Source organism: Xiphias gladius, chromosome 12, assembly GCF_016859285.1.
Source record: "Xiphias gladius isolate SHS-SW01 ecotype Sanya breed wild chromosome 12, ASM1685928v1, whole genome shotgun sequence".
NCBI lineage: Eukaryota > Metazoa > Chordata > Actinopteri > Istiophoriformes > Xiphiidae > Xiphias > Xiphias gladius.
In genome coordinates this window covers 15735067-15758652 of record NC_053411.1, presented here as the reverse complement: position 1 = coordinate 15758652, position 23586 = coordinate 15735067, and the positions used below count along the sequence as shown (strand labels likewise).

At 41.3% G+C, this 23586-nt stretch overlaps 2 protein-coding genes across 3 annotated transcripts in view; one reads left to right on the top strand and one right to left on the bottom strand.

Moving 5' to 3' along the window:
* phka1a (phosphorylase kinase, alpha 1a (muscle)) overlaps positions 1 to 9483 on the top strand; it is a 28317-nt gene extending 18834 nt beyond the window's left edge. Inside the window, exons 25-36 of one of the 2 annotated variants that reach the window (XM_040140531.1) lie at positions 738 to 839; positions 1655 to 1770; positions 2152 to 2187; positions 2517 to 2552; positions 3230 to 3265; positions 3437 to 3472; positions 3854 to 3883; positions 4894 to 4938; positions 5137 to 5298; positions 5568 to 5621; positions 6555 to 6755; positions 6847 to 9483. In XM_040140531.1, the coding sequence (XP_039996465.1) occupies positions 738 to 839; positions 1655 to 1770; positions 2152 to 2187; positions 2517 to 2552; positions 3230 to 3265; positions 3437 to 3472; positions 3854 to 3883; positions 4894 to 4938; positions 5137 to 5298; positions 5568 to 5621; positions 6555 to 6755; positions 6847 to 7020 (1028 nt within the window). In that variant the 3' untranslated portion in view covers positions 7021 to 9483. Of the gene's footprint in view, positions 1 to 737; positions 840 to 1654; positions 1771 to 2151; positions 2188 to 2516; positions 2553 to 3229; positions 3266 to 3436; positions 3473 to 3643; positions 3649 to 3853; positions 3884 to 4694; positions 4724 to 4893; positions 4939 to 5136; positions 5299 to 5567; positions 5622 to 6554; positions 6756 to 6846 lie in introns of both variants that reach the window. The other variant, XM_040140532.1, reaches the window with a different exon arrangement.
* Positions 9484 to 18798: 9315 nt separating this feature from the next.
* leap2 (liver-expressed antimicrobial peptide 2) lies at positions 18799 to 22902 on the bottom strand. The gene is made up of 3 exons (XM_040140343.1): positions 22580 to 22902; positions 21556 to 21743; positions 18799 to 20324 (listed from the first exon to the last, which is right to left on the bottom strand). Exons 1-3 carry the CDS (start codon positions 22655 to 22657, stop codon positions 20270 to 20272), a joined length of 321 nt encoding a protein of 106 aa, XP_039996277.1. The 5' UTR covers positions 22658 to 22902; the 3' UTR covers positions 18799 to 20269.
* Between the last annotated feature and the right edge of the window lie 684 nt (positions 22903 to 23586).

The following is a 23586-nucleotide window of genomic DNA, read 5'->3' as shown; positions in this document are numbered from 1 at the left end:
TGAAATAAGCAAATTGTGAAAAATGTCCAGCCACAAGTCCCCAAAACCCACGGTGACTTTTTAAAAATTCTTGTTTTGCCCGACTAACAGTTCAAAACCCAAAGATATTGAGTTTACTGCCATAGCAAAGTATGAAAACTGGATGGAGAAAAAGGAATTTTTGTCATTTCTGTTGAAAAAAAAAAAATTTGCTCAGATGGTCATTTTGTCGATTACCGCAGCTGTTTTAAAATGCAGTTACATATGTGTCAGTTGTGCCTTTGTGGTCAAATTCAAAACAGAAATCTGTGGAGTCCAACTTTATCTACAGGCAATAACATGAATTTTCAATGTATTTTATGTCCAGAACCAGGGTAACTTTTAAGAACGGGGAATGCTATAGGGATAATTCACCCAAAAATTGTAATTTAAAAAAAAAAAAAATGTTAAAAAAGCATATGACCTCCAATACAATAGGTGCAGCCGACACTACTGCCAAACTATTGAAATGTTTTTCTTAAATATAAAAAAACATACAAAGGGGATGGGTTAATAATGTGTCAAAATGACCCGAAAAACCCATCAAAATGAGAAGTGAGTTTGGTTAGACAAAGTTGTTACTGGATAATTATCTGTGTGTGTGTGTGTGTGTGTGTGTGTGTGTGTGTGTGTGTGTGGTTGTGTGTGTGTGGTTGTGTGTGTGTGGTTGTGTGTGTGTGGTTGTGTGTGTGTGGTTGTGTGTGTGGTTGTGTGTGTAGGAGAGGAGGCTACAGAAAGCCTGATGAGTTTGAGTCCGTCGGAGCTGAAGAATCTCCTCCACCACATCCTCAGCGGGAAGGAGTTTGGAGTCCAGCGCAGCAGTGAGTCACCCAATCAGATCCTCTTCATAAAGCAGGGAATCTGCAGTACTTGAAAAGTCTTATAAAGCCTTGAATTCAGTTCCCTCAGAAAGTATTAAAAAGTCATAAGTTATGACAAACATTAGTTATGACTTTTGTAAACTTTAATCAACTTTTGTAGCTAGGAAGCTCATCGAACTCATAACAGAAGTGTTGATTTTTAGCAAAAACTTTCCTCCTATATAGGAGCCCCAGGCTGGAAGAGACACGAAACAACTACAAACGACACAGCCATGTCATTTGTAGTCATTTGGCGCCTCTGTGGTCGTTTAGTGTCTCTCTGTAGTCTTTTAACTGAGCTCTGTGAGTTTCAAACAAAAAATATTAAGTCACTTCACACAGAGGCTCTTGCCCGGGGGCCACCTGACTCCTCCGGCCTCTGGGCCCGTGCCCCATAGGCCTGTTCAGTGGCTCGTACATGGGTCCGGGTCTGATTACTTCATCAATTATCTTACTACTCCTATAGCTGGGGAAGTACTGACAAAGATGTGATAGAAATGTCAATTAATTCTGTTTTCCATCACTCTTAAACAGCCATGACTGTGAAGAAAGTATTGAATTAGCTTTTATGCCGTATTGAAAAGGTCTGATAAAGGCTTAAATTTAATTTGGTAAATACTTCAAAAACCCTGTAAAGCGTGGCACGATAAATCTGAGAGTCAAAATTCTCCACACTTTACCAGGGTAACAGCGTTTGTCAGCAGTGCTGTAAACACGATCTTACAGTTACGCTTCGGTTGTACTTTTTGATTTAGTGTTTTTTTTCTCCTCCTCAGTGCGAGAGGTGGATACCAGAATCAGTCCTGCCATCTCCATCCATCATCTGGGCAACGTTGGCGCCACCAAGAGCGAGAGAGCCGGCATCAGCAAACTGAAGAGCGACATGAAGCTGGTAGGAACCCGGAGTTTGTGAGATTAAAACACACTTCTTACTTAGAGGGGCACTAAATGGTATGGTAGTTCATAATTATATACAGTAGAATTCCATTTTTAACTCTTTAACTCCGTAATTCTTACTGCTGTAAGAATTGTCCATTTCAGTTTAAACTGCTGCTAGAAACAGACAAACTTTAAACGGGACTGAAAAGGGAAAAGGAGACTGTTTAACACCAAACAGATGAATAGTATTGTTGAAAATTCATTGTCTAGTTTGTCATTAAAAATGATGTTGACATCGAAACTCCGAGGCGGAGGATGAGATTGAGGGACAGGAGGATCTCAGGTTGTTGGAAATGTTGTGCTTCTCGGCAAACCGACTCTTGTCTTTTTGCAGCTGGAACACAGGTTGTCTTTGACGGATCCGAGCAAGGTGATGACGACTGAAAATGAATCAATTGAATCAGATTAGGTGCTAATCCCGATGGACAATAATTCTGTGAATAATTCAATTTCTTAGAAATTGAAAGGCGAAATGCCGTTGAGGAGAATTGTGGAGATAATTAAGAAAAACTATGAGGCAACAATTTGAGGGGATGGAGATAATGGCAAATATGGATTATCCTCCTGAAAACTGATCAATAGGGTGAAATTAATTAACTTGTGATTGGTGTAAACATCCTCAGTTTTAAATGAGTCACGTGAACAGCTGGTTTACTGTGATTTTTTTTTTTTTTTTGTAACTTGGTTTTTGTGTTGCAGGCGGAGCACAGGTTGTCCTTGACAGATCCATTTAAGGTGATGATCAAATGAAGGAATATTTACCATCACAGTATTATGTTTCTTCTTTCTCTTTTTACTGTAAGTTATAAGTGAAGGATGACGCCAAAGTAGAAATCCAGAATATACTGTAGGTGTTGATTCACCTTCCATGTAAACATCACCAATCAGATCGATCAGTTGTCATCAAATCTTCAGTAACAAACATTTTGGTAATAATGTGATTAAGTTTGTTGGTCAAAAAAGCTTTCAGCTGTGTCACACTGTCTTCCTCATCACATGGAGTTTGCTAAGTTGTAATGACATTACAGATGTTCGGACAAACTCCAAGCACTTGTAGGTCTTCTTGTCCACACTGGAAAACCTTTGACAAAACAACCTCAAATCAAGGGCCACTTCCTCGCTTTTTACCGAGCTTTCGACTTTCGACGGCTGCCGTTGCCAAGGTCAAGAATGAACTGTGAACCCGCACTTTCAACGCGGAACTCCACTGATATTACAAACGAAGGTCCGTTGACAGGTCTTGGGAAGTACGACTGCATTAGTGGGGGAAAAAGAGGTGGCAACGTGCAGCCCGTGTGATGCAGTTGAAAGCACGAGAACAAGCAGGTTGAGATCGTTTTTCTCTGATGTCAGGAACGAACCGTCAAGCTGGATGTCATAATGCTGCTTGTTTTGTCTTTGTTTCGATTCAGGAACCCAGGCTGTCTCTAACAGATTCAGTTATGGAGGTGATGATGATATTAAAAAGAGTAAATTCACCTTGCTGTGGAGTTGTTAAATGAACATTTTTATGGTGTGGCGAAGGATGATATTAATGTCATTAACTGGCTTTGCTAATATGAAAGGTAGCAGCTGGTTGCGTCCGATTTTCTCAATTCATGATGTTTCCTCTGTTGCAGGCGGACAGCGGGGTGTCTTTGAGTGACTCAGTTAAGGTGACGATGATGATGAAATTCATAAATAAGAGTCCGGAAGGAGCGAAGGAGAGTTAGATGCAGAGATTCGACTGAACTCAAAGTTGACATCAAATAAAGTAGAAGAGTTGTTATTAAGTGTTCGTTTTATTCTGATGCTAATGCAGAAGGGTAAGAGGTCGTCTTTGACAGAGCGGATCAAAGCGATGATGATGGCATTGGTGATGATGATGAGGGCGTTGGTGGAGGTGTCAGTGATTAGACTTGAGTTTGTCCATCGGTTGGTTTCAGCTAATGGACAAGGTTGAGGCTTTTAAATTGTTTGGGTGCAAACAGGTTTTGTAGGAAACGAGATCAAGGTCTCAGTAATGCAAAGTGGATGTTTTTCTTTCTCCTTTTCAGTTCACCGAGTCACTGACCTCTCCTTACAAGGTGACAACGATAACGACATTAAACTTGGTTTTCTGGGCGTTAATTCGCAACATCAACTAAAAATTGTGAACTAGATAATTTCAGCGATTAACACTCTGCTACCTTGTGGCCGCAAATTTTCAGTCTAGCAGGAATACTCAAAAAGTAAAATATACTGCTACTGTAATGTCTGTAGTCAGTCAGCATTTATGTTAGTAGCGCTGCAACTAACAGTTGTTTTCATTGTCAATCTGCTTCTTGATTAATTGGTTCGTTTGGTTTACATAATGTCGGAAAACAGTCACAAATGCTATTTTGTCCAGCCCACAGTCGAAAACTCAAAGTTATCCCACATATTATGATTTAACATGAAGAAAAGCTGCAAATATCAAGGTTTTAGAAGCTGGGACTAAAGAATGCTTTTGGTATTTCTGCTTGATAAATGATATAAACAAGTTATCAAAATTGTTATCACTTTCCTGTTGGTCTACTAAAGTAGCTGTATGAAATTGAACTTCATGATAAAATGCCACTGGTTGATTCCAAAAGTTTCCCAGAGTGTATATTTAAAAAAACCCAAATCAAGAAGGGCACAGGGGACTGGTGTATTTAAGCTCTTGTCCTTTAGATAAGATGGAAACTAACCAGTTAGCTCTTCAACTCGCTGGTAAATGATGATGAGGTTTGGTTTAAGTTTCACCAGTGGGTGTGCAGCGTTTAGAGCCATCTAATGCTGTTTCGTGGAAACTTGCGCACCACGGAATTAATCAGTTTATTTACCTTTTTAATCGATTGTTTTCTAACCTTGTTACCTTTCGTTTCTTATCTTGACTTTGTTCCATGCATGTTATGACTCTCAGCGTAGCAGTGGTAAGAAGCCAGAATCCACTGGCTGTGGTTTTGCTGGCTCCACCATCACTCGCACTTTTATTAACTGCCAAACTTTGTATTTTTCATTCATCTTGTGCATCTTCCTTTCTCTCTCTCCCCTCTTTTCTGTCTGTTTGTTTTTGTTTTTCGTTGCGTCTCAGGGCATGCGATCTCAGTCACTGGACGTAGAAAACATCGAATCTGGGGTAAAGATTTGTCTATTAATCAGATATTTCTGACATTTAGCGTTTCCTGTTAATCTAATACAAGCCAATAACACTGTCGTTGGGTCAGATTCGGAAAGTGGGCTGCTGGACTGTGATATGCCTCAAAACGGGAAGGGGGCGCTGTTTTTTCAGAATAAAATCCAGCTAAAATAAACCTTTTCTGTTCTGATGATTCAGAGGTACCGGCTGGCGTCAGTAGAATCTCTGGACATTCCGGAGAGCGTTCCAGTCGCCAAGGATACCAGACAAGGCCAATGGCTGCGCAGGAGGCGTCTGGACGGCGCTCTGAACCGAGTCCCTGTCGGGTTCTACCAGAAAGTCTGGAAGATCCTGCAGAAGGTCAGTCCATGCACTGAACGACACAACGAGTCCCATGTTTGGGTTTTAATGAACAGCTCCTCCGCAGTCGTGTCCCAACCCTGAATTCACACTAATCCTGCATCTTGCATTGCGTCGCGTAACCTAGAATAGAAAATAAAAAGGAGGGTTGATTTTCTGTAACCAAACTGAATCATTTTCCAATGTATGTTTAAAAAGAAACAAAACAAACATCAAGCAAAGGGATTTCTACTACAATGTACTGACTGTTAACATGTGTTGCCCTCCAGTGCCATGGTCTCTCCATTGAGGGATTTGTCCTTCCTTCTTCTACCACCAGAGAGGTAAGTTTTTGAATTCTTGTCATCTTCCTGTTTTTTATATTTTTTATCTCTTATCTCACTCAGCTTTGGTTTGTTTGGTTTTTTTCACTTTACCACTTTCAGTTCCTTTAAAATGCAGAAGTTAAGATTAATTTTATATTGAAAAGCTAAAAATCAAATGTTATTAGAAGAATTAACACTACATTTTTTGTAAGATAGATTGCATATTACCTGTTAAGATAAATGAGTACCTGAACATTTTGTGCATGCACTGTGCTAATAAATTTGATTAGAGGTCATTAAGACCCAACAATCTCAAAAATCAGGTGGGCTCTCAGTGCAGTGCAAAAACCTTTTCCAATTAAAAACACAACCGTTGCATTTCCCTTTTTTCTGTTACATGTAGTGTTGACTATATGTTGGATTTTTGTGAAGTAAAAGTTAAGAGTCTGATGGAATAGATTTGTTTTAATGCTAGTTTTTAGATAGTGAAAGTTAAGTTAAAATAATATGCAGGGTGGAGGCAAAGAACAGCGTCTCAGGACACCGTCGAGGGCACCGTCAGTCTTGCATCGTGGCCATTTCCCAAAGACACAAAGTTGTTTCCTTTTTTAAAAAGTTTGTTTGAAGTCTTGGTCAGTTTCACCCACAAAAGGTACCTGGACGTAGTATGAAGCAGCAATGCAGTTGCTGTGGTAACCTGCCGTTTAATACACCTTGTACACCACAGTGTTGGTTAAACTGTTGACCCTGTAGGATTTTACCTGACACCTGCCGGCCAGAAATCCATCCAGTTGATCCCGTATTAAATGATCAGCTACCACCGAAAAGAGCACGAGGAAGAACCACGTCTGCTGGATTCTGTTGTCCTGTATGTTTGGCATTATATTTTAAATCTGTACTCCTCTCTTTTCCTTCTTCGCCCTCTCTGTTTTTTCTCCTAACACCCCCCAGATGACGCCTGGAGAGATCAAATTCTCCGTCCACGTGGAGACGGTATTTAACCGCATCCCTCAGCCTGAGTACCGACAGCTGCTGGTGGAGGCCATCCTGGTCCTCACCATGCTGGCCGACGTGGACATCCAGAGCATCGGCTCCATCATCCACGTAGAGAAGATCGTCCAGCTCGCCAATGACATGTTCTACAAGGATCAGGTCGGCGCCAACAGACACGACTCTCAAATCCAGCGCTGATATTTTTTGTGAGCAGGTAAGGCAAGATGTGCTTTTTCTCCCTCTCCTCCAGATGGACCTGGGGGCAGAAGAGCACATCCTGGAGAGGGACCCGTCCACCGGAGTGTGCAGGCTGCTGTATGACAGCGCCCCCAGCGGCCGCTTTGGGAGCATGACCTACCTCACCAAGGCTGTGGCGGTGTACGTGCAGGATTTGCTGCCCAGCGGGTCGTGTGCCGTGCAGTGAGAGGACACCGTGAACAGAGCAGGCACGAAACCACTTGATGTCAATTGTTAGGAGCTGAAACATAAAATATCTTTTACATTAGAGTGACAATAAATTAACAGAGCATAAATAGGATCTGTATCATATCGTCACTGTGTGTTGTTCAGTGACAGAAACGAGTGAAGCTGAAGGTTCGAGACAAATGTTACAGTATGTTTTACTAAAGGAATTGTCGAGAAGATTGATGTGTTTGGCCCATTAGCTGTTTCCTCCCGTTCCCAGTCTTTGTGCTAAGCTAAGCTAACTCTCTGCTGGCTTTAGCTTCACGCTAACTGCACAGACATGAGTGTGGTACTGATCTTTTCATCTAACTCTCAACAAAAAAAGTGACACAGCTTATTTCGCTAAAAGTCAAACTATTCCTTTAAATTAACAATCGAATGAAAGTTCACGAATTGGAGCTAATGTATATTGTCACTGTTTGCGAGACAGTACAGCAGCTGTTGAAGCTGTCGACCACGTTACATTTATAGGTTATATCTGAACAACGGTCATCTGCTCAAATGTCAACTTTAAAAACAGACGCGTGGTCTTTGTCTGTCAAACGGGCACGGACATCCTGATCTCCATGGCGACACATATCACCAGATAGTCCGACACTCACAGAAGCTGTAGCAGCAGTTACCTCAGCCGCATCTCCTCACTTTGAAGCTTAAGGCTGTTGATGGGTCCCAACCTCCCTCACCTGTCTCCGGCTCTCTGGCCAAAGCCCATTGGTTCCTACGGAAGACGTACATCTGCAAAAACAGGCCACACACATATATATAGTTTAAGTAATTTCCTGAAACCGCTGGGAACTGTAGTTTTTTAGCAAACGGTGCATTTGTCGGGGAATTAATACCCATTTATTGATCCAGTGAGTATTCAAGGCAGCAGGACGTCGTATGTGGGATTTAGTAATAACAAAGTATACTGTGTAATGCAGCAACATGTCACCCAGTGCAACGATGTGGCCCCTAGATGCGTTTTTTAATCATTTTCGACGACAGTGGAGCCCGATGGCACAGAGAAATCAGCTAGTAAATGGATACACGGACGATACTTGTTTGCAGGATTCATTCATTGCTGGACTTGGTCTTTTAAATAAGATTTGTTGGACAAAATAAAATCTTTAAACCAGTGGAAGTGACGGTGATTTGACCCGGAAAGTCTCTTAGAGCAATTCAGTTTCTTTACAGCTGAGTAACCACTGACTAACATGAACTTTCAGCCACGACGCAACCGGTTTTCCCACTTTTTATTCACACCAGATCTTCAATTAACTTTATAGACTCAAAAACATCTGTTGTCATGTGTGTAACCACTTTGTAACTTAAACATAAACTGTTACAAAATCAAAAATAATTCTTCTGACTGATCCTAATTTATTACCACACATATGCTAAGATTGTACTTCAACTACAAAGTCTCATGTCACTCATACCTCAAATCCTGCTTTTTGTGTGATGTACAAAATAATGATAAAAATTAGATCATCCAACTACTATTTATTTTATGGTTCTTAGACGAAAGTTACAAAAGAGAAAAGCTAAAATAGATGACAGATGGGTCTTAGAGAGGACACAGGTCTGTTTGGTGATTTCTTGGATGCCTACGTTGTCGCACTTAAAAGTGTGTGCGTGTGCGTGTGCGTGTGTGTGTGTGTAAGTGTAAGTGTGAGTGTGAGTGAAGCCATAGGAATGCTGTTTAATTTTAACCGTGCAAAAATAGCAGACTTAGAGCTTGTGCAGTAATTAGAACAAACTTATTTTCAAACACATTGAAACAGCTTTTATTGTGTTCACTTGTTGGAAATTAAAAGTTTTTAACATGTAGTTTACTTGAGATACTGTACGTTTACAGTTATTTTTGAAAGCAATGCAGTGATTTCTAATTCCCCTTAACACATGCAATTTAGATTTTGTTGCTGTGAAGAAGGGAAATGCCTTAATTTACTGCTGTCATGGGCTAAACTTCAGTTTTGTTAGTTTGACTGTGATGATACTAAAATAAAAAAACGGCCATTTACTCACACCTATTGTTTTACATTGTTTTGGGCACATTTCACCTTTTAACTGTTTGCTGTACAAGTGTTTTAATGATTCACTGTCCAGTACATTGAGAGAGAAATGTGAATAAATTGAAGGTGATTAAAGAACATACATGATTATATGTGTTTAAGTTTAGACACTGCTGAGAAATGTTAAATGTACAATAACTGATTATTTTGTGATAATTTAAAGATGTGAGCGCCACACTCCATGTGAACTACAAACATGGCAGAATGAGAGTCACCTCTCTGCAGAAGATTAGCATTAATATTATCAAGTTTGAAACGAATGGGAGGCAGTGATTTCTGTGTTACTAGATAACAATATCCACTGTCTGTTTGTTGTTGTTGTTGTTGTTTTTGAATCTAATTCTGTAATAAAAGCGAGAAATTCAGTTGTTTTTGAGCGACTGTTTTCCAACATTAGGTTCCTTCACAACATCTGCCGTGGGCTTTGTAGCCTAATCTGGATCTATGGTGTAGTTGCTTGACAAAACAGTCCAAACGTAAGGTCTGCTCTCCAGCTTTTTCCAGAGCTTTCAACCATATCACTCTGTCTTCATCAGCTCTCAAAAGAAGCGTTCATGGAGACGGATCTGTTGATGTGCAAGCCGAGCAACTGTTATGATTTCAGCTCTCGCCGGACTTCTAGACCTTGTTGGCTTAAAAAGGACTGAGTGAAATGGTTGAAAGCTCCAGTAAAAACTAGTAAGTGGTCGTTGAGTTGGGACTGTTTTGTCCCGTTACAGTTCCCAAGGTCAACAATGGACTTTTTATGCTTAAATATTTGACATTTGTTGTGTTTTAAGTCACTAATTTATTTGTCCATCTAACTTTGACAATAATTGTTTTGGATGTTTTCTTTTTTTTGTTTGTTTTAAAGCCTCTTCAAACTCAAAATATCAGTGACAAGTCTTAAATCCTAGTTGAAAGAGGTCAAACCATAACTGCAGTCACAATAAAGGCTGTTTAAAAGTTAAAAGCATCATGTTTTGTTTGCTAATGGGTGAAAGCCTCCAGTAGGGGGCGCTACATGTGCACAGACTAACTCTAGTATCATTTGTTAACTTCATGGTTCAGGTCAGGGGCCATTTACAACATCCTCAACGCCTTATGTGCTGTATGAAGAGCATTGGTTGGTTAAAGCTACTGAGCAAAAAAAGAGGTACGCGTTGGAGACAAGGCTGGATTGAGCGGGCGACTGCCCCCGGGGGCCCCCCAAAGCCCCAGGTTTGCTCCAGAAATACTCTGTTACGAGTAAAAGTCATGAATTCAAAAGCTTACTCAAGTAAAAAGTATCCAAAGTGACGGCTTCAAAATACACTTAAAGCACCATAAGTGAAAGTACTCATCATGCAGAATAATTCAGAATAAAATATTAGTCTCATATTTATCAAGCCATTGTTGTAATGTAAGCATCACTTTGATGTTAAAGCTGGTAAAGGTGGGGCTAATTTTAATTATGCTTTATATAATGCAGGTTACTCTGTGATAATAATGCATCGTAATGTATCTGGTAATTGTATTTTGTATTATTAATCTAAAGCTGCAAAGTCATTTGTAAGTATAAAGTAGCAGAAAATGGGAATACGTACGTAAAGCACCTCGACATTTAACGTAAGTAAGGTACTTGAGTAAATGTACTTAGTTACCTTCCACCAGTGTCGATGTGTTGATGAAACACGGTGACGGACTGAAAATAACCAGCCGGTTAAACGTGCGTTCCAGCACAAAGAGCAGCTGAGCACTGTGGATGGGTTTTGAACCGACATGACATGTAGGTTCAGACAGAGACTGTGGCTGAAACTTTTTATTTTTCATTTATTCTCAGGAGAAGACTGTCAAATTGAAACATAGTATGACTCTGGAGAACATGCCCTTTTCAACTCGATTCTCCAAACCAAAGTTGAAAATAGAAGGGAAATGTTACCCAAGGCCTGGGACAGCTAAAACCCAATATTAAGGCTTTATAATAAGGCCATTTTACAGACAATGTCTACTTTTCCAACTCCTTTCAGCAAAGGAGCCATTTTGAGGTCATGAATCCAACTTCCCTTTGGAAGTTGGATCCCTCCAACTACCGCCACACTAAACGCTTGGCCAAAGAAGCCAAGAAAACGTTATATTTATTCATTCCACTGTTCAGTCATGTTTTCTGTAAGTTTTATCTCCCTGCACAGCTGTTTTACTTGCTGTGTCAAAGAGTTCTTCACAAGGCCAGGAATATAAATCGGGTGGGGAAACAAAACATCTCGTCATTTTATTTAAGGTATTGACCGTAAAGGATCACGGAATCAGTCTTTATAAATGCACTGTGTTTAATCTGTGTCAGTGGAGAGTTTAGCAGTTTAAGAGCCAGATGTACCGTTTTTCCGTCAGAGCTGGTAGAGACCGAAAACCGAGCTAAAAGAGGATGCATACAGGACTTTGATTCATTAAGATAAATACAAAAACTCCAGTAGGACAACTTCAAAGGAGAAAACAGTCCGTCAATATGTTAAACTTTGAATCGTGGGGTTTAGAGTTCAGACTTTGAGATAGCTGGACAAAAATACATGACCTGGGTTACATACATCTGAGAAAAGCAAACAGACGGGGATAAACACAGATACAGGCTCAGTATATTGACCTGTGAAGCCGAACATATGTGAACACGTGAACACACACACACACACACACACACACATACAAACCTGTCATCTGTCCGTCACCAAAGGAATGAACCTGTATGTAACCTTTCATCCGCCTGATCAGATAAAGTAAAATAAATGGTCTTCGGTCATTGGATCAAAACAAAAAAATGATTCAAATGTAAAACATATGACCCAGTTTGCAGCAGTCAGCAGAACACTGACGGTGCAAGCCTGTCGTAAATCCAACCGCGAAACAGTTCAGTGAAAATGATTTCCCAAGATTGAAGTGAAACACTGGCCAGTCGCTAAAAAAACCCTTGTGCTCTGCGGCTTTTCCGAACACAACTTGTTTTTGTTTTTATGCTCCTATTTTGTTTACTTGTTCAGTTTCAGTCGTGCATTCAGCTCGCAACAGTAAATAATGTGACCAGCTAGACCAGGTGAAACCAGATGCGCCTGAAGTCTGGTTGCAAAACCCTTGATTCTCGGTAATGACTTAGAAGCGGCATCGTCTGTTGGTCCTTCCCTTTGTTACCGAAATCTGGACAAAAATTTCCATTAAGTTTGGCAGAAACATTTATGACTTTTGGGATCATTACTGATCCAAGTTTTCTTTTTTCTTTTCCTGTAGCTTGTGGTAAATATCAGAGGTGGAAGAAGCGTTCAGCGCTCTTGTACTCTGTTTCAATAAAAGTCAAAATTTTAATTACGTAAAAGTAAAAGTAATGGGGGCATCACTAATGATGAAGCTGGTAAAGATTTGGCTCATTTTAACTGCTTTATAAACTGATGGGTCGCTTGTGAATTTGCCTCTCAAATGATAGTGGATAAGTTGGATAATGGTAATGTATAGTGCTGTGGATACTAATCCCGCTGAACCAATCATAAAAAAAAAACACTACTTTAAAACTCTAACAGCTTTACAAGATTTGCTATTTTTAGAAGGAAGTTCGGGTAAAAATATCTAAATTAAAGTATCGATCACGTCAGCCGCAACCACGCGGGCTGGTGCACTTGCAGAGGAGTTTTGTACGGGGTAATGGAAAGCAAACAACCCGCAGTCAGCTTTGTCTGTGTGTTTGAACTGTGTGACAGCGACGGCGCTGGAGGGAAGGGCGCTGACCGGCCGTGCTTTGGCTCCACGCACCGTGAAGCCCCGTAAAACGTTGGAAATAAACATCCGTGACTTGCTTTTCACTTTAAACCTTTCTCATGACTGATAGGGGGTCAAGCCCTGTAACCCTGCTATGATATATTTGTAGGCCCCTGAAGTATTTATTTAAAACTGCCTGTATGTAAGAAAGGATTTAAAACACATTACACGCTGGCTCGCGAGAGAAGTCGGGGAAAAACAATACAGTTTGATTCATTTGAAACAGAGAATAATATCAGCCACCTCCCATTCATTTCATATGAGGAGCAATGACAATCAAGAAAAGCTGAAATCACTGACCTGCTACCTGAAAAGGCCGTTGTTACAGACCACACTGGAGATTTGTTGTGTATTTCCTGAGTAGAGCTGCAAGGGTTTTGGGATGGGGGGGGGCAACTCTTCTGATAATCGATTAATCGTTCGTTTCATTTTTCAAGGAAAAAAACCCTAAATATTTGCTGGTTAAAATCCTTCTCAAATGTGATGATTCGATATTTTTTTTTTTTTAATTTTTAATTTTTCTGATTGTAAACTCAATATTTTGCCACTGTCCGGTCGAATAAAACAAGAAGACCGAATATGTCATCCTGGGTTTTAGAAAATTAAAGCAGGCACATTTCACTATTTCCTGACATTTGACAGACAAGATGATTAACCAAGAAAATAATCGGCAGATCAATCAATGACGAAAGTAACTGTTCGCTGCAGCCAAGCAGCAGTTTCACTTCCTGGTGATCGTTTGATGTTGAAAAAACCAATGAAATACCAATTCTGCAAAGGAAAGGCGTTAGGCCGGGATTTCTTTAAAGGTTGTGATGGCTTCACAGATGTTCTTCGAAAAACACGGGCCTAACGAGTTACATCAATGACGGCTGCATTACATTAAGGCGAGAGGGACTCACTGGTACAGCTTACTGGGACAACCAAATGGAAGAGACCTATCGTTAACGTTATTAGTTACACTCTCCTTTTTGCTCGCTGCGACGGGTCAAAATGTCTGCCGTGAAAAAGGTCTGTCTCCATCTTCCAAGGAGACTCCCAGGAAGGTTAAGTTCCCATTTCAAGCAAACGAAAGTAATTAGCAACCTCGCAAAGAAGACTCCAATCAGATGCAGCTCTAACAAGGACCTTTTGTGAACCCAAGAAAAGAGGCGAGGAGAGAGGAGAAACAAAAATGAAAGCGGAGGAAAGGTTGAGCTATTTCATAATGAAATATAGCCGATGTACGCTGATTCTGGATCTGGATCTTTAATCCCCAAAGAAACGCAACTCACTGTCCAACACCAGCGCACCTGCCTGTCTCTGTTGCTGCCCTGACGTCCGCTCCCCGAAGTACCGTCGTCCCCACACATCTACTAAAAGACCAACGCACACTTCAACACTCAGTTACGTGCGGCGGCAGGTTTGCCAGTGCAGAGCGTATGGGGAACACTGTGTGCAAGTCAAGTCGGGCGCCAGATGACTCCCGCTCAGACAGCACTTGATGGATGGCGACGTGCAGGCCAAGTTCAGCGCCCGGCCACAGGATCGCGAACTTTTAATAATATCGTGTGAAGGAACAGTAAATACATTTTTAAAGCAGCACTGGTGTAGAGATGTGAAGTTAAGAGGGGCAAGTATTTTTCCCTTTTCTGTATTCCTATTTCAAATTTTTCTTTAAATGATACGCGTATACCTAACACAGAAGCATGGGACTCTGCCGGGTAACCTTACGCCCCCGTAGGTTTGTGTTTTGGCCGCCATTTTTAATTATTCCAGCTCTGTTTCTAAGAAATCAAGCCCGTCATTTTGGCATGACGGATGTCTCTAAGTACTGCAGTACCCATGAGCCTCGGGCGCCCTTGCTATGGCGAAGAAGCCAATCAAATCGGGGGAATTCAACACGGGTCGCCGTTGGAATTGTTTAAAACTAACTGTAATCTAAGAAATCTGCCGAATCCCATTAAAACTGACCCAGGATCGAACAGTTAACTGATCTAAGTTGTAGATTTTTGTTTTCAGTTTTTCCCAACGATGTAATCTTTAGCTCACATGACAGAATTTTAGACCCAGTGGTTGGATGTTTCTTGCCGAAATCTCCCCCGACGATATTCTGCGATCAAGCTTGGACCTTCCAGGTTTTGTTAAAGAACCGGTTCTTTAGTGACGCGGTTGAGAGTCATCCATGACTGAACCGGGACAATTTCAGTTTCATTTCATTTTTAACGGGAACAGTGCGTCCGAAATGACCTCTCACACTTCTCAACTCTGTTACACCAGGCGATGGTATTGTTATTGCCCAGTTTTAATGGTTTGGCCCGTCTAATTAATGGCTTCAATCATTCAACTTTACCCTAAAGCACATGCCTGAGTGATTTAAGCCTCATCCTGAGTTGTCAATACTGGATGATTCTTAAAAACCCTGGATCATATCAACAAGGCATCCAAACCAAACAACAAAGTACGTAATTGGTCCACGCCATCTACAGCGACACGTAGAAGCGTTTCCTTGAGGAAACCTTTTCCCGATCTTACCCTGCTACGGTTAAGGGTTGGTTAGGTTTAGGCACATGAACAACTTGGCTAGGATAGGACCAAGATCGTGTTTAATAGTAACAATAATCATCACGTGGTTAAAGGATCGGTTCACACAGGTCTATCTTACAAATACCAGACACTGTTTTAATGTAGCCTACACATGGGTATGTAACTGTTGTAAGGCAGACGTAGGGGGGATGATTGAGGTCATGGAAGCCGATGTAGGAAACAGGAAGTGAAGGGACTAATGCTCCACGGTGTTGCCACAAAGTTGGAAGCACTCTCTTGTCTAAAATAGTTACCCTGAATGCTATTGTGTGAAGATTTCGTTGAAAATAAGAGGAACTAAGCACGAAAAACAACCCTGACCAAAAGTATTGCTCATTTCTACCCCTTCTTTCTTGTTTCGTCTTGTTTTGTCTCGTCCTCTCATCTTCTTTGGCCTTTACCCTTTTCTACCCTCACATTCTCTTCACTTAGTGTTTTTCTGTCCCAAATTTGAGTCAGTAGCAATAAAAAACATAAACTGAAATGTTCAATTGATCACACTTTTGTACTTTGATTTCACTGTGCTTCGATTAAAACTGCGACGTGTGGACAAACAAGTGTTTGTGCACGTAGACACATGTGCAGAAGCTCACATGTATGTATCCTAAACACACACACACACACACACACACGCACGCACTCAGGAAACACATGTGCAAACACAAATTTGTGATGACTCTGCACAGTCTCTTAAGACGTGGAAAAATCCTTCAGGAGACATTACTCTTGTGGAATCCGCATGATTCCCAGCCCGTCGCTCAGTTCGTTCCACTCACACACTTGGCTTATCGCCGTCATTGTGAAAGACTGAGCGTCTGGACGCCAACATCTGTTTGACTTTTGAACACCGACAGCAGATTCAGTCACATGAAAAAGGCCAAGCTGAGTGCACGCGCGAGCGTCTTCCTGGCTCCGCGCTGCAAGCGCTGCCTTATTGTCTTGCTGCAGATGTATGAAATGAGTCACGGGGGTTTCGCATTAGTGCAGGTGTTTGCCGCGGCCGGGCAGGGATCAACACGCCGTCCTCACAACATGTGAACATAACGGAGGAATCCGCTGAGCAAGCTGCTCGGCATATTTACGCAAGCCCTTTTTTTTCGAGGCAGCTTTTGTGTTGAAGCTCCCAAACTCATGCGTTTCCAAAAAACGAGTCCCTATCCAATAGTGCTCTTTGAAGAAGGTGAAGAAAAGACGGGAATGGGAAAACACGACCAACAGTGGTATATGTAGGGCATAAAGCATTCAAGTCCCAGGGTCTGGTGTCAATTCGAATAATTATTGGACAGGCTCCAGCATTAAAAAAAAACAATCAATATTCAGTATGTCTCATTTCCTTAACTGTGCCTCAGATATTCTTCTTCTCTACAGGATAAGAGACGAGAGGCTGGCGGTAATCACTGTACATTTCTTCTTTCATTTGGCATAAAATAGTACATCCAACCCGACTGATAATCATGCTGAATCGCCATTTTTCTTTTTTCACTTTATGAACTCACTTTTTTGTTGAGTCACTGAAAAAACAAAAAAATACAAAAAAAAATGCAGACATGGGTGCGATGATTCAAAGGTCCTGGAACCAGCCAAACATCAAAGTAGCAAACAGAAAATAAAGCAAACTTACAGCAATCTATGACAAAAACGTTCCAACTCATCTGATGAGCTTTCAGCTGCATCAGATGGTCCCTCACAGCAGACGTGCTTTGCTCAGTTGTCACAGGGATGGTCCTGTTGACACACCAGCTCAGAAGGTGCTGCTTTGGATTTTATTCACAGCACTCTTGGGATTTTGTGCAAGTGTTGGCCTCAGGGGACGCAAGAAAGTTCACTGTTAATCTTCAAAATAGTAGTTTGACAGAACATTTCCAACTCAAGGTCCCCTTACTGGCATTTTTCACATCATTTCAGCAGGTCCGGAATGAACTTTCAAGCGTAACATTCGATGAGAAGTCCTAAAAGTGCTAGGGGTCAACAGAGCCCTCTCCGTGACAACTGAATATGCTATCTGCTGACGAAGACCGTGCGGTATGGTTTAAAGCCCCGGAAAAGCGAGTGAGTGGATTGTTTTGCCAAACTGTAATTTCCATCGTCAAGAAAGAACAGTTTAATTAAAGTTAATGGCACAGAAATCCAATGGTCATTGGAGACAAACAGAAGTCATTAAATTAGGCGTCAAATAAATACTGTACATGTAAATACTCTAAGTAGACAGAGCAACAAAGGTGTATTAATCCACAACTGAAAATAGTCCCGTATAACTGTATTATTTACATCTGGTAAAAACTACAGTGCCCAGCTGTTTTAGGAAATCACCGAGCCTCTTTAAAAAAAAATGAATCGATACATGTGTGACCTGTTTAAAGAATTCAGTAGAAACCAGTGGGTTTGAGGCCAAGAGCCGCAGATGGGGTAGGAAAGTCAGAAAGTACCGAGAGGTTAATTAACACGTTGTTGGTTTTGGGCTTTTCATAAGATTTATTGACAGTAATAAAAATAAAGAAAAACACCAGTCTCATCCAACATTAGTTTCATTTTGCTGCCGTACAGGTATTTCTGCTAAATGAATTAATGTGAACACTCACGCAGCATGGATTTAGTAAAAATGTGGGACTCTGTCAGCGGTGATACTTTATTATTAAAACCAGTTATCTGCTTCGACATTATTTATTCCAAAACCAACATCGAAAATTACTCACAAATTCATTGGATTCTCTTTGCCGACGCTTTTTTTTCCCCCACCTCTTCTCCATCTCTCAACGTGTAAGTAACGCGGTACATACAGTAGACAGTAAACAGTACAAAGATAGTTTGGGTTTAAAAGTGCAGTCCTACTCAAAACATTTCTCAAACACGCTGAGCGTACAAAAAAAAAAAAAAAAATCGGCAACCACCTGCTCTGTGCATGAAGTAAACTATGCAGGTGAGTTGAAGTGTCGAAGTCGAAAAAATATATATCTAAAATATATTTTTAAGAGATACTACATAAAGTGATGTAAATGGGTACATTGTTGACATTTAAACAAAGGGTAAAATAAATAAAGGATCTGATCTGCATTACACAAAATCGGCATGCCCTGCGTTACAGATATTGTGAATAATGTTTATGTATCCTCCACTTATGATAAATTATGCATTTGTAGCTCAGTGATTCCGCACTCAGCAGAAGAATCTGTGCCTTAACAAACTTTACTTTAAATATAACTTCTGAAAGAATAAAACTGAGATGTAAAAAACTGAAGCTGTTAAAATGTTAAGGGTGCTCAAGCATTGCCTCAGCATTTTGTAACCTCTGCTCCTTCTCTTGGCTTTGTCTTATCTTGTTGCCCCCTCCCCCTCACTCTTTTCTTGATTTTTACCACAGGACTTTCTTCTTCCTCTCTAGAAAGCTTTTGATGCCTCTGACAGTCGACTGTGACCCCGATGCATCAAGCGTCTGATCTTACAGTTTAAATTGTGTTGGGCTGCTTTGTTAAAGGGGAAAACGGGTACATTTTCCTTTTGGCCGAAGCCGGTCTGTCGGGGGGTTTGTAAAGCTTGTTGATTAATACCAATGACTCAGCCGTTACTGAAATTTCTGGAATACAAAACACACCGTGTGCTCTGCATTCCCGAACTGCTGGTGTGTTCAGAGGCTAAAGGCCAGCTCCACGTCATTTGCTTCTTTTTTTTTTTCTTTTTTTTATTTAGCCTTGTTGTCAAGCGCTTTAATTGATTTGCTCTGTGACTAATATGTGAAACTACTGGTCTATTGTGAAAATCTGTCTTTACAGCGTTGTTAATGTTCCTGCTGGTTACCAGTAGATGTTGATTTAAGCCACAATTTAGGTACCTGATTGTCAAATATGTGTATTTTTTTTTTTTAATTCTTATGTTAAGTGGATGCCAGAATTTGCAAAGAAAAATTATAACCAGCCTGGCAAAGTGCTGTAACAGCAAACCAGGATTACATCTCTCTGACAGTACATTAGCAAACTAAACCGAACGGTTCCTCTTGGTAAAAAGGGAAGCGTGTGTGTGTTTCCAAGCAGCACATTATCAGTGGAATGATACGACTTTTCTCGGCACGCAGCCAAGCGATAACTTATCGAGCACGACACGACATTTATGATGCAACCCGGGAAAATTTTAGAGGTCAAGGGCTCTCCGTGTCTGGAGACAGCTTTGCGCCTCAAAATTTTGCACTGCTAGAATTTTTAAATTGCGTTAATAATAGTTTCTGAAACATCGTCACATCATGATATCGTCATAAGGTACCAGTGAAAAAAACGGGCTGTCGACATTAAAAAAAAACCCTGTTGATAAGCTACGCAGACATCAGACCTAATTATATCGTTTCTGGAGGCAAGTTCAAGGCTGCGGTAACCGGCAGGACAGAGCTCTGAGATCAGGGCTGAAAGATTTTTGGTCCATAGCTGTAGAAATACAAGTTTTTCTTAGTTGTTTGCACCTTTGTTAAAAAACCTTCCTCACTGATCATATCATTTCCTATCATGGAAAATATCAAGTATAAAGGCTAAATGACTCCCTTCTTACATTTTTGCACTTTACCCATTGCCTCAGTCCACCTCCTAATATCTTGTATTCAAGTGATATTTCTCGTTTTCGCCTTTTAAAATGAATCAGGTGGAGCAGTGAACTTCCCCCGTGACGTGCTTTTTCTTGGACATAACTAACCGCTGTGTAAATCCATATAAACATTTAGATATCATCAGAAACATATTGGCACATATAAATAGAAAACCCTGGATAAGTTTTATATCCCAGTCATCGGAACCCCTCGCAAGGATTACGGCTGTGCACTCATGTAAACACGCTGGTTGCGTCCAAGGACGTCTAGTAGTGGACGGGCTCCGAGGGGGAGCGGCGGATGATGGAGCAGTGTCCCGCCCTGAAGACCACAAGAAAAAACAGAAAGACAAAAAAAAATCAGTGAGACAGGGGGGCTTGTTGTTTCGCACCAGATTCATTACTGAGGCTGAACCATCGCCACAGTAAAAGAGTAGCTGGCAGTAGTTGATTTCCTTAATCACCTCAGTCAATAACGTTTCCAATAATGGATGAATAACGTGTGAATATTTACTTGGTTTCTGGAAATGAACCAATGCAATAAACCGAACTTTCCCAGAATTATATTCCCAATAACTGGTGCCAAATTACACATTTTCTTCATAAATTTTCAAAGGAAACTCTCTAAAAAATGATTAGGAAATTATCGAGGCATAACATAAAGCATTAACGAATAGCGAAGCATAGCGTAGGTGAAAGAAACCAAAAGTTTCATGTGTCAACCATAATAGCTTACCTCCATCTTAACTATGAAATTCACTGGGATTTATTTTGCCCAGACCAAAAACACATTTTTAGCAAGTTTCTCATTAGCTTAATCGTAGCCTACTCACTTACATTTTTTGTGTGTTTCTGCTAAGTATATTTATGTATTGCCACATTACAAATCACACCTATAAAGCTAATGATTTAATTTTATCGAATATTCATGCATTTTTTGTGTCAAAAATAAATGGAAGTCATTTTAAGTTAAATTAAGAAATGTTAAGTTAGCTAACTGCCTAATCTACATCTATTTATCCGTGATAGCTAACGCATTTCATCAAGTGTAGCGGTATACTGACCCGCTACCCTTGCTAACGGTGCGAGCTAGCTGGACAGTTACAAGAAACATCGGTAGGCATAGGCAACATAGGGTAGGCTACATTTAGTACGATGACCATTTTCGCTCTTTAGCCAAAAACTGAAAGAAGACATGACGCTAAAAACTCAATTTTTAGAGCGCTTCACAAGTTGTAGTCCTTACAGTAAGTGTTTTTGTCTCGGGGGGGGGGGCACTAGCTAACCCGACCATGAATCAAAAATTGCATTGATTTTTGTTATTTTTGCTGACCTTCCGGATGCAATCTCTGGCCAGTCAGAACTGAGCATATAAATACCATGACAATAATTAAAACAGAAAAAAATTTGTCTACACTGATGGCATCCTAAATTAAGTGCTTTTTACGTCTACTTTGGCTTTGCACACCAATAATATCACCTCAAAGTCCCACATAATATGACTGCTTCTACTTGAAAGACGTATTTTGGTACTTTTTTACTTTCTCTGCTACCTGCAGAGTCCTGTGGAGCATTCAAAGTTGTCTTGGCAGTGAGCTCCGAATGGTTTACTGTTCATGACTCTCCACAGCGGGGTCATCCGAGCTACCCTCCTCAGTCTGTGGATGCTGGGTTCCCCCCTCGAATCTGCACTCTGGTCAGAGCCGGACTGCACCTGGGAGGCCAACGGACCTGCACGCACCTGGTATGCACAGGCAGAAAGGTAACAGAAATGAAACCAGGCACGCAGCACGATTGGCACAATAATTCTCCATAGGTCAACTCCAAGTATCCCCACCGGACAGGTGAGTGCAAGCCGAATCAAAGTGGTGAGATGATACTTTACCTAATGTGCTGGTTTGGAGGCACGCTGGGCAACACATTGTGAAATTATTGCTTCAACAGCGCACTGACTACGTTTAGAGGCACATGTAATGTAAGCCGAACATCTCGTTCCCATAGTAACGCACGCAGAACGGCAGTGCAAAACAATGTCAGCACGTCTGACAAAACTCGAGGTCGACTTGGTTGCGCTTTCGGGGGCTGTCGCGCACATTTCAAGGTCCTCATTCACTTGTAGGTGGATTTAAGACTTTTATCGGACTGCTGTTTCCCAGATCAAGAATCGACTTACACGCTCAGATATCACCAATGATCTCATACGTCTGCAATTTGAAAATGTACATTAGTAGAGCATTTGCATTTTTATATTTGTACATTAAAATAGCACATTTTGTGGTAACTACAATTTTTCTTTTCTTTCCTACCTTCCCTGTTTCTTTGGTTATCTTATGGGGCTTTTCAGCTCTATCTCACCTTTAACTTTCCTCTAAATTTATCTATTCAATCTTTTCGCGGTGTGGAAAAAAAAAAGAAACGACTACATTCTGGTTTGTCCTAACTGAGAGAAAAAGAAAATCCCTCTTTTAACATGAATCCATCATTTATGTGTCCATCCAGCCTTCGATTGAGGGTCAGACACGTTTATCTGGATTTCGCGACCACAACTATTTCTTCAAGTCAAGACAGTCCACTCACCTGCTGAGCCAGCATTAACAGCACAATGCACAGTGCTGCTGCTGCTTTCCTTTGGGCGAAAAGGCGTCTCTGCTGCATCTTTACACCCTATGGCAGAGTTCAGTGCCCTCAGGTGTTTGGCGATGTGACTTTCTTCCTCTTAGTGACCTGCCGCTCTTCAGCCTGGAGGGAATCTGACCTCGAGCGGGCCCTTCAGAAATCTCGTGAGGACTCAACCAGTGCACGTAGCGAGTCTCGGGGGGGGGCCTGTTGCGAAGTCAGGTTCAGTCGGGGGTTTATGTTAGTCGCAGGTTTGCTGGAAGTCTCTTAAGTCAGCCGGACTCAGCAGACTCAGCTGTTGCACCGGCAGAGAAGGCTGGGCTCTCCTTTATATAGACAGGCCATGATCCCAGGAGAGAAAAAGCAAGAGGGAGGGAGAGAGGGAGAGAGGGAGAGAGCGAAAGAGTCACAGTCCATGCTGTGTCCTCAACCCCTCACCCCTTCTCTTCCTCTTTATCTCTCTTTTCTGGCCCAAATGTGACATTATGTGTTTGCAGAAAACCGGTCATTCCGCCGAACGAGGCTATCCAACCCATTCAGTCCAACCCTTTTTTTTTTTTTTTTTTTTTTTTTATTGTGTTACCTCTCTCTTTCTCACACACACAGAGAGCGACGCACTTTCTCTATGTCTTAATACACATATGAACGTACAGCTGGCGTGAGCACAGGTAGACGGCAACAGGAGAGACTCAGCTGGGTAAGAGACGAAGAGGTTACTGAATATTTGTGTGTGTGTGTGTGCGTGTGCGTGTTTCCATCTCAATGCCACAGTGTGATTGAATGAACTCGCGGTAAGATAAGGCTTTTATCAACCTGCAGGGTCCGTGTGCCGCAATATACCTTTGACTGCCGATGTCCCTGACCTGACACAATCTTGCAGGCCCACTTATACAATGTAGACGGCATGCATGCACGAACGCAGCAGGTAGGGTTTACGTAAGCAGGTACACAGTACACCAGACCCCAGC

Bases quoted from the DNA above. Each gene is read 5' to 3' on its own strand.
- leap2 (XM_040140343.1), bottom strand. From the start codon at position 22,657: ATGCAGCAGAGACGCCTTTTCGCCCAAAGGAAAGCAGCAGCAGCACTG. The intron at 21,744-22,579 runs GTGAGTGGACTG...TGTGCATACCAG, and splicing joins TGTTAATGCTGGCTCAGCAG to GTGCGTGCAGGTCCGTTGGC. The intron at 20,325-21,555 runs GTAGCAGAGAAA...TGTGGTCTTCAG, and splicing joins TGCTCCACAGGACTCTGCAG to GGCGGGACACTGCTCCATCA.